Here is a 9,755-nt window from a genome sequence, read left to right on the forward strand (position 1 = left end):
ATGGCAAAATTTAACGATTTATTTAAAACAGTTTTTCTCAGTATTTTTTTAAAATAAACACCTTTATTAATTAGAAATAACGGTTACATCGTCTATTAGAGGTTGTACGGTTTCGACCAAAGGCTCCTCAATCTATTCCCTTGTCTCAGAAAATCTAGTGATTCTAATAATGTCGGAAAATTATGAGACCTTTTGATTTTTTTTAGAAAAAGGAGGGACTCCCAGGCCTCTGCATCAGAACGATACATACGACCAACATTATTAAAAAGCAGAAAGGTTCAACAAAGGTCATAAAGCCGAAGTGAAGGTAAAATAAAAGCTCACAAAGAGCCTATAAAAAGTAACCACAACGCCACAACCGGCCGGCATCAACAAGATAAGAAAACTAATTGCCTATCCTATTACATGACCGCCATCCAAACCGGTTGAAAATATCCCGTGCTACCATCTCCCACCGGATAGATCCAGTAACCAAACGCTCCCTGGCCTCCGTCGAAGTGAGTAGCGACCACATACGGATCAAAGCAGTGGCTCGGAAGATAACCTACAAAAAATGAAAATGTGTTGTTCTATTAAAGACCAAATCATTTCTGCAGTTCCAGACTGCCCACAATAAAGCACATACTCCTACACGAATGTGTCTCGCTGTTTCGCCGGTATCCCGTTAATCCACGTTCCAAATAACGTGCTGGCAGAATTTGGAGGAGCAATATTAAAGGCTACGTGTACCGTCTGCCATAGCACTTTTGCCAGCGGGCAGTCAAGAAAAAGGTGTTTGATAGTTTCATCCTGATCACAAAAACTACACCTAGTAGGTCATGTCCAGTTACGCTTTGCCAGATTGCCTTGGTTAGATGACTTGTTTATGAACAAACCACATAAACACTTTAATTTTCAAAGGAACTTTGACTTTCCAAATGTTTTTGGAACTAGGAATAGAGCTAGAGTTGATAACATCGATTTAACTGTAAATTCCCCAGTCCTAGTAAGCTTCCAGCGTAACTGATCGGGTTGTTGAGATAGCTGGACCGCCATCAGTGTACGCACCAAATGGAGCCAAGCTTCCCAACGATTACCGGCTAGCGTTCTCCTGAATTAAATATTAAGGGGGGGGGGGTGGACTGGAATACTGTTGCAACAGACGCTTCACGTCGTTGAACAATATTATACAGAGTCGGGTATTGAAGCGCGAGGGGTGTCTCTCCTAGCCAAGTATCTTCCCAGAAACGCGTGTCGGTACCATTTCCGATAATGAACTTGGTCCTATTGAAAAAGGCTGATTTGACTCGCATCAACCCTTTCCAGAAAGGCAAATCCGTCGGCCTTGCTGTCACTTGGGACAATGTTTTGGAGTGAAGATACTTACTATGGAGAATATGTGCCCATGTGGCATCAGTCTCTACAGATAACTTACTGAGCCATTTGCTGAGAAGACATCTGTTCTCGACCTCAAGATTTTCAATGCCAAGACCCCCTTGGTCTTTGGGTCTACAAATAATATCCCACTTGGCTAGTCTGTATTTTCGTTTTAGTTCATTGCTTTGCCAGAAAAAACGGGATCGATAGAAGTCTAGTCTTTTCCTAACTCCAACTGGGGCCTCAAAAAAGACAAAAGAAACATAGGCATACTCGTGAGAACCAAGTTAATGAGAATTAATCGGCCTCCATATGACATGAGCTTGCCCTTCCAGCAACTCAGTTTCTTCTCAAAGCGATCCTCAATGCACTTCCATTCTCTGTTTGTTAGCTTACGATGGTGAATTGGTATACCTAGAACGTAAAAGGTAGAGACCCCAATTCGCACGCAAACAATTGCCTATAAGCCTCTTGTTCCTCATTGGCCCTTCCAAAACAGAATAGTTCGCTTTTGTGGAAGTTAATCTTTAACCCGGTTAATTGTTCAAATAAGCATAACACCAGCTTCATATTTCTTGCTTTTGCCAAGTCATGTTCCATAAAGATGATAGTATCATCAGCGTACTGTAAAATGGATACACCTCCATCCACCAGATGAGGCACCAAGACACCCACCTGTCCAGCTTCCTTAGCCCTTCCTATTAGAATTGCCAACATATCAACTACAATGTTGAACAAAATAGGCGACATCGGATCACCTTGTCTAAGGCCCTTATGTGTCTGGAAGTAATGACCGATATCATCATTCACTTTAATTCCAACACTCCATTTTTGTGTGAAAGATTCTACCTGTCGTCTCCAGGCTTCATCAAAATCTTTCATACGCAAGGCCTGTTGAAGGAAAGGCCATTTGACTTTGTCATACGCTTTCTCAAAATCCACCTTGAAAACAACTCCATCTAGTTTTTTCGTGTGAATTTCGTAGAGCGTTTCATGAAGGACCACAACCCCTTCTAGGATGTTTCTGTCCAGTATGAAAGCAGTTTGGGAGTGCTGCACCACAGAATGCGCAATTTGTGTGAGCCTATTAGTCTCGATGTTGGTGAAAATTTTGAAACTAACGTTAAGAAGACAGATTGGCCTGAACTGCTCAATTCTCACAGCCTCTGTTTTCTTAGCAAGCAACGTTATTGTTCCAAAATTCAAGTGAAATAACTGAAGCTATCCGGAGAATAAATCATGGAACATCGGTAACAAATCGCCCTTAATAATATGCCAGCATTTTTTATAGAACTCCGCCGGAAATCCATCCGGCCCTGGAGCCTTATTAGTTTTCATCTGCGAAATGGCTTCAAACACCTCTTTCTCCGAAAATGGGGCAGTTAAAATACCATTCTCATCTGCAGCCAATTGAGGCACATCCTCAATTCTAAACTCATCCAGGGATACGCAATTATCCTCCGGAGGCCCAAACAACTGCTTGTAGTATTCGGTTATGTATAGTTTTAGGTTTTCTTGCCCTAAAATCGTTCCTTCGTCTTGTTCAAGCTGAAAGATCCTTTCCTTTCTGTGCTTACCATTAGCGATCATGTGAAAGAATTGTGTGTTCGCGTCCCCTGGACGACTTTGCGAACCTTAGCCCGCAGCGCCCACTTCAACTCCTCTTCACGAAGAAGCTCTTTTAATCTCATCTCCGCTTCAAGTTTAGCATTAAGCTCTGAAGTGAGAAGAATTGTGGACTCGACTTTTAAATCTAGGGACTGAATAAGAGTAAGGTGCCTATCCTTTTCAACCTTATAGATCCCGCTAAGATGCTTAGCCCACCCACGTAAAAAACTCCTCAAGTGTCGTATCTTATTCTGCCAGCGCTCAACCGAAGTTCTACCTCCTGCATCCTTAGCTCATTCCCTGGCTACCAGATCCAAGAAACCTTCTCTTTCAAACCACGCCAGTTCAAAGGAAAAGGAGTTTTTGTTCCCCGCGTGGGTTGCCTCACCGGAGTCCACCAATAAAGGTGTGTGGTCCGAAATTCCGCGCGAAAGCGCCTGGACCATTACCAAGGGAAATTTCTGTTCCCATTCAACGCTCACAAGGACTCTATCCAGCTTCTCAAACGTCGAGTGTGGCAAGGTATTAGCCCAGGTGAATTTTCTACCCGAAAGCTCAATCTCTCTTAGATCCAAGCTTTCAATAATGGTATTAAACATAAACGACCACCTGCCGTCGAAGTTATCATTGTTCTTTTCCTCTCTCCTTCTAATAATATTGAAATCACCCCAACCAAGATTGGAAGCTGCTCAGAACCGCAAATTCGAACTAGATCAGCCAGAAACTCGGGTTTAAGTTCGGGCTGTGCGTCCCCATATACCGCCACCAGTGCCCAATTGAACCCATCATCCTTCGATCTAACCCAAAACTTAACTGCGAAATCTCCCATCACAACACTTCGCACTTCCAGCGATTCGCATCTAACTCCAAGTAAGATCCCTCCCGATCTTCCTCTCGGAGGAAGGTAGTGCCAATCAAAATCAACACCTCCTGATAAGGTATTGAGAAACTATGGTGAGAAATTATCTCGACCAGTTTCCAAGAGTGCAATAAAATCCAACTTATAGTCAATGGAAGCCTCTGCAAGAAACCTTCTTTTAGCCAAGTCTTTCAGACCTCTGCTATTCCAAAAGATTCCTTTCATATTTTGTCATGAATTTTTTAGAAGTACGGATCCTAGCACTCCTACGCACCACCGAAGCCTTGTAAATCTTCCGCTTCCACTTGCCTTTAGATTTGTTTTGATCCTCCACCCGGTCCTCACAACCAGGCTCCGTGGATCTAGCTACTTCACCCTCGAGAGCACCATCCTCTTCCTCGGACTCAGGAAAGGATGGTGCAAGGTCCGCACAGAAATTATCCAGTACCCTAACTCCAAACGCATCTATATCGGAGTCATTCATGGGTTTGACCGCTGCCAAGTTTCGAATCATTTCTAATGCACGTTCAGCTTCCAAATCCAGGATATCATTAACAGAATTAGAGATTTCACTATCATTACTACCTAGTGAAACTCCTAATTGGTTGCATTATTAATAATCTCATTATTAGTAAAATGCAAGATCGAATTAGCGGTGTTGATCGACATACCAGTAGTGACCTCAATGTCACGAAGCTTGGCCGCCCTCATAGCGCACCTCTGCTGCATGTGGTCAACCTCCGGAATATCCTAGAGCCTGGAACTCATCCGCCGCCCCACAGATACCAGATCCGAAATCCCTCCAAACGTGATAACCTCCTCCCGAGTGGCCCTGCACGAAGTAAAGCCTCCAGCCTCACCTTGAACAAAGTACGGGGCTGCACCCGTCGAAGACGCAACCGGAGCTGCCTTGAGCAGCAGAGGTGAGCTCGGAGGCCTCGTCAACGTCGGCCTCGAATCGAAGCCCTGGGGCGCAGGCACGCAAAGGGAGGGGAGTACGTGGGCCGCCTGCCCGTACTCCCCGCCCGTCCCGGCCCTCTGGCTGGAAGGCATCACGGGCGCCACAAGCGGCGCGACCACCAAGGCCGCTGGAGGAGAGGAAGGAGCCGAGGCCACCTACCCAGGACCCCCTCCCCTAGGCTCAAGCATCATCGTCGGTGAGGCCACGGCCAGAGCGGGAGAAAGAGGGGCCTCCTGCCCAGTCTCCTCCCCCCTGCATCGACCGAGCCCCCGAGCACCAGACCCATAACAACATCAAAATCCAGCAGAGGGAGCGTATGTTCCAGCACGTCATCGGACTCCACCCGGTCACTCCATAGTCTGGGAGGAGCATAAGCCGGCTCGAACGACCCAAATCTCAGCGCATTCATCGGCGCCAAAGGGGATGGTGATGTCCCGTCCCCGGGCGTCTGAGATAAGGCCCCCGAACCGTTGGACACCCCTCGTCCAGAATTATCCACTGGCGCCTCCTTGGCAGCAGAACTGTCATCACCCTCATGCATGTCTACATCAGTCCCATTGATGGCCTCAGCGAACAACTCGGTATCCTCAAACTCAATATCAAGGGTGAAAATTTCGCCCCTATATGTCCAGTTGACCACATCAGGAACAAACTCAATATCCCGAACACTCACCAACAGTCGAGCCACCCCGTGAGCTCGGGTGAAAGCCATATCTACTCTCTCAGTTTTCCCAACCAAAATACCTAGGCTAGAAACAACCTAAGCATCCTGCATCGGCTTCGAGGGAGCCCCTGAAAAACGCAACCAAACCTGAGTAAGAGGCTTGCCCTGTGGCTCAACCTTCTTCCACTCATGGAACTCCAGTATACAATCTGTGCCAGGCACTCGGCACAGCCCGAAACTCAGAAGTCTCTGCAAATCCTCAACCGAGGGAAAGTTAACCTTATACATGTTGCCCTCGAGACTGACAAGCTCCCACTGGTAGTCACCTGGAACTAACTCCATAAGCCTCTGCACAATCTGAGCCTCAGAGACATCACATTTGGTAACTTTCACAATTCCAGTGGTCATGCTCTGGGTCTCCTTTGGGATCTCTCGCGCACTAGGAGATTCGAAGATTATTATCTCAGCACAATACACACCATAAATAGTGATAGTCGGCATCTGATCACGCAAAAGTGGGCACTCCCCCGTATCATGCGCTGCCTTGAGGTATGTATCACAAAGCTCAGACACACATTCCACTATAAAGTGGCCCTTCTCACCACAACGATAGCACAATCTTCTCCTTCTTTCGTGCCCACTTGGACGGCTTATCAGAATATGCCATGTCTGCAACCTCAATCGACCCCGTCACCGGGATCTCAGCCGTAGCCAGTGTGGTGACCACCTCCATAGCCTGACCGGACAACTCCGACGTTTGACCAGGATCGGCCGCCTCCGCAGAGTCCGTCTGCTCAATGTCGACAGGCGGGGGAGGTTGCCCCTGTCGGTAGCGGCCACCTCGGCCACGACCACGATGACCACGGTAACCACCTCGCTGTCGGTAGCCAGGGCACGATGCCCCCTCAACAAAGCCTCCAGGAGGGCCGTAAAAAGGTCTCTCATATGTACCATCGCTTTGCCAAGCATAACCACGGTCACCACCCGTCGACGACGAGCCTCGGTGCTGGCCTTCACCATACACATTGTAGCCATCATCACCCCATTGCCCCCGGGATGGTCCGTTAGCACCACTATTAGTTGTGTCACGGGGCACACCTGCCCCTCCATTAGCAGGCATAGGCGGCGGTGCATGAGTCTGAGCCGGTCCAGGACGCTTCTGCGTCGGCCTCGCGACGTGGTGCGGCCGCGGCGTAACCCGAGGCTGATGGCCAGGCGCCGGGACAGGCACGATGTCAGGCCTAGGCTGTGGCGGCCGTGGCCCTTGCGCAGCGCCGCCCCGTCCCACAGCGGTGGCCGAGGCCCCAGAGCCATCCCACCCCTACCCGCGGTAGTCACCGCCGCCGGTACTTGCACCGGCGGCCTCTGCCCAAGCTGGCCCCCACCGTGTCCCGCGGCGACGAGCGCAGCACCGGCCACCACCGGAGTTCTAGGGATAGACGGGGCCACGCCACCACGGCCTACTCCAGCCGACGGAGGTCTCAGACCCGGCGTGCCGCCACCGCCTCCCGCCCTGGCCGGCGCAGTCCCAACGGCAACCGGACTCTTCTATCCAACCGCCGCGCCGCCACCACGGCCAACCGGCGCGGTTCCGACTGGAGGCTTCGGTCCAGTTAGGCCACCTCCACGCCCCGCCATGGCTGCGAGGGGCGGAATACGGGCAGCACGGCCAGCCTCACACCTGAGGAACCCGGGAACTGCTCGAGCTTGACGAACCCTAGGTGAGGCGGAAGGATAGATTGATCAGGAAACAGACGAACCGACGATATGCATGTAGCTACGTATTCCGTAGCTACGATCGGCGTTACCTGGGCCTCGTACCCAGGAACGACCGGTCCGGTCTGCCTTGCCTCGCTGCTGGCATGCTGGGCGGCATACCCAGACATGTCAGCGCCGGCCCGCTCAGCCGACGGCCCAGGAGAGCCCAGAAGCTGATTCAAACGCCTCTCTCTGTCCGCTCGGATCTGAGCCGCCGTGCAGGTCGCCGACGCCGGCGGCGCCGTCACAGGCCGGCCTTTCTTGTTCTTCTTTCTAGTCACACGCGTCCAAGAATCCGGTAAAAAAATCCGACAAAGTGATAGGCTTGAGGCATTTCTTGGGTACTAGTCCTTTCCAAGGCCGGAGCACAGAAGCCGCCGTCCGCCGGTGAACTATCCGTCAAACTAGCTCCACCTTGTCCTCAGGGTTCAGTCCTTCCCGCGCCGGATCGTTGCATGGCACGACATTATCCACAATCATGGCCACTTCCTCTTTCGAATATTCGGGATTGAAAGCTTCGCAGATCACGTCCGATGGCGTTGGCGAATACATCTCCGGCGGTTCTCCGGCGCCGATCCCGTCGTCGTCGTCCTCATTCTCTGACTCCGCTAGCGCCCAAAACCGACCGCCGACGTGCCCACACCCAAGGCCGATGGAGGCCGCCGTCGTCGCGGCAATCGCCACTGGCGTCGCCCGCGTCATATCGTCTTGATGCCTCATCTACTCAACCTTCTGTTGTATTAGTAAACGGATCAATTTCACGGTATTGTTGGTGAAAAAAAATCAACACATACTCCCTTCGTCGTATGTAGCACCACGTTCATTTAAAGGACAAATTTTTTTGACGAAGGGAGTATAAGTTATTATTCACGTTTTTTGTCATTTTTCTTGGCAGGATGTACCTACATCCGGGAGTAGCATGGCATTTACAAGTTCTGTCAATATTCCTCGCAAAAAAAAAAGTTATGTCGATATAAAGAGGTTCGACAATAGTTGTTTTGAGTATTTTTCATTGAAAAAATAGCGCGCTATATTGCCACTAATAACACGCTATAGCATATAGAGAATTGTCTCGCTAAATAAATCAATATACAATGCCTTGCTAATAGCACGTTATAGCGCGTTATAACACGCTAATAGCATATTTTCAAGGATGACGCTATTTTCTGTAGCGCTATTTTTTTCATTGGTATTTTCTAATCTGATAACAAAAATGTAGCCAAAGAGTAATGTAACAAAAATGTAGCCAAGAGATTCTCACATGTTCCATCAGGCAAAGCAGAATTAACATTTCTGAATTCTCAATTCTAACTGGAATTTCCTTTTTCTATCTTCCCACAAGCCAGACATTTGCCAAGATGAAAATGCCAAGACATCCTGGATTTTTCTCCCTGGTGAAAAAAGCACTTCAGAACTAGTAGTTCGTTTTCCACCTAATTTTGCTATTCCTCATGTTCTAGTCTCAATTTTCCGTTAAGTTACAAACGCAGTTCCCTGAATTTTCAGAACACGGCCGTCTTAGAACTTAAACGAACATCTTGGATTTTTCAATAGAAAATGTGGCCAAGAGATCAGCATTTTTATTCAGGCGAAGCCGGAGAGCATCCCCATGTTCATTAACGAAACATCGAACCATCACCAGTGACACGGCACACACCCTCTAGCAGACGAAACCAAAAGACAGGCACTCCATCACTCGTCACAGGAAACTCGCTACCCACTCACACTTTGCTTCGATTCGACGCGCACGCAGACGCATCTCAGGCGACCTGGACCTGGATGGTCTTGGGCTTCTTGGGCTCGGGCGGCGGCAGCTTCTCCACGGTGACGGTGAGCACGCCGTCGCGGCACGCGGCCGAGATCTTCTCCATGTCGGCGTTCTCCGGCAGCACGAACTTGCGCATCATCTTGCCCATGCGGCGCTCCATCCGCAGGTACTTGGCGTCCTCCTTCTCCTCCCTCCGCCGCTCGCCGCTGATGACCAGCACCCGCTCGTCCTTCACCTGCACCTTGATGTCGCCGGACCCCAGCCCCGGCATGTCCACCACGAACGCGTACGCGCTCGGCAGCTCCTTCACGTCGGCGGGGGTGGCCGCCATGGCGCGCGCGTCCCGGACGTAGGCGCGCGTCGGGCCCTGCTTCTCGCCGGCGGCATTGCCGGCTCCGCCGGACTCGCCGTCCGGGACGTCCAGCAGGTGCTGCAGCGCCGTCATCAGCGGGGTCTCCAGCCCGAACATCCTGCCCTCCATTGTCGCTTGCTGATTGTGATTGATCTCCTCGGCGTTGGACTGGTTGTTGATTTTTTGTGGGATGCTTTGGTTGTGATGCGACGGGAGGAGGAAGGAGTTTATATAGGTCGCCGGAGGCCGGGAGTCTGGAAGGTGATGGAAACTTCTGAAATGTGGTGGAACGAGCGCTGTGCGGCGGGGAGTAGTACTACCGCAGCTGATGAAGAAAGTTCTAGAGCGGTAGCTTTTGGCCCCATATGTCACTTGGGGGCAGGCATGACATGTCGTGGCAACCGGCAAGTGTCTCCTCTTCCGAGCGGC

At 50.2% G+C, this 9,755-nt stretch overlaps 1 protein-coding gene across 1 annotated transcript; it reads right to left on the bottom strand.

Annotated features, from left to right (window-relative positions):
* Positions 1–8,764: 8,764 nt before the first annotated feature.
* On the bottom strand, positions 8,765–9,549 carry LOC123057984 (17.5 kDa class II heat shock protein). Its single transcript, XM_044480839.1, has one exon. The coding sequence runs from the start codon at positions 9,453–9,455 to the stop codon at positions 8,967–8,969; it is 489 nt and encodes a 162-aa protein (XP_044336774.1). The 5' UTR covers positions 9,456–9,549; the 3' UTR covers positions 8,765–8,966.
* Positions 9,550–9,755: the final 206 nt, after the last annotated feature.

Source organism: Triticum aestivum, chromosome 3A (genome assembly GCF_018294505.1).
Source record: "Triticum aestivum cultivar Chinese Spring chromosome 3A, IWGSC CS RefSeq v2.1, whole genome shotgun sequence".
Lineage (NCBI taxonomy): Eukaryota > Viridiplantae > Streptophyta > Magnoliopsida > Poales > Poaceae > Triticum > Triticum aestivum.

What these genes read in the sequence shown, in the direction of transcription:
- LOC123057984 (XM_044480839.1), bottom strand. Translation starts at nt 9,455, where the DNA reads ATGGAGGGCAGGATGTTCGGGCTGGAGACCCCGCTGATGACGGCGCTG.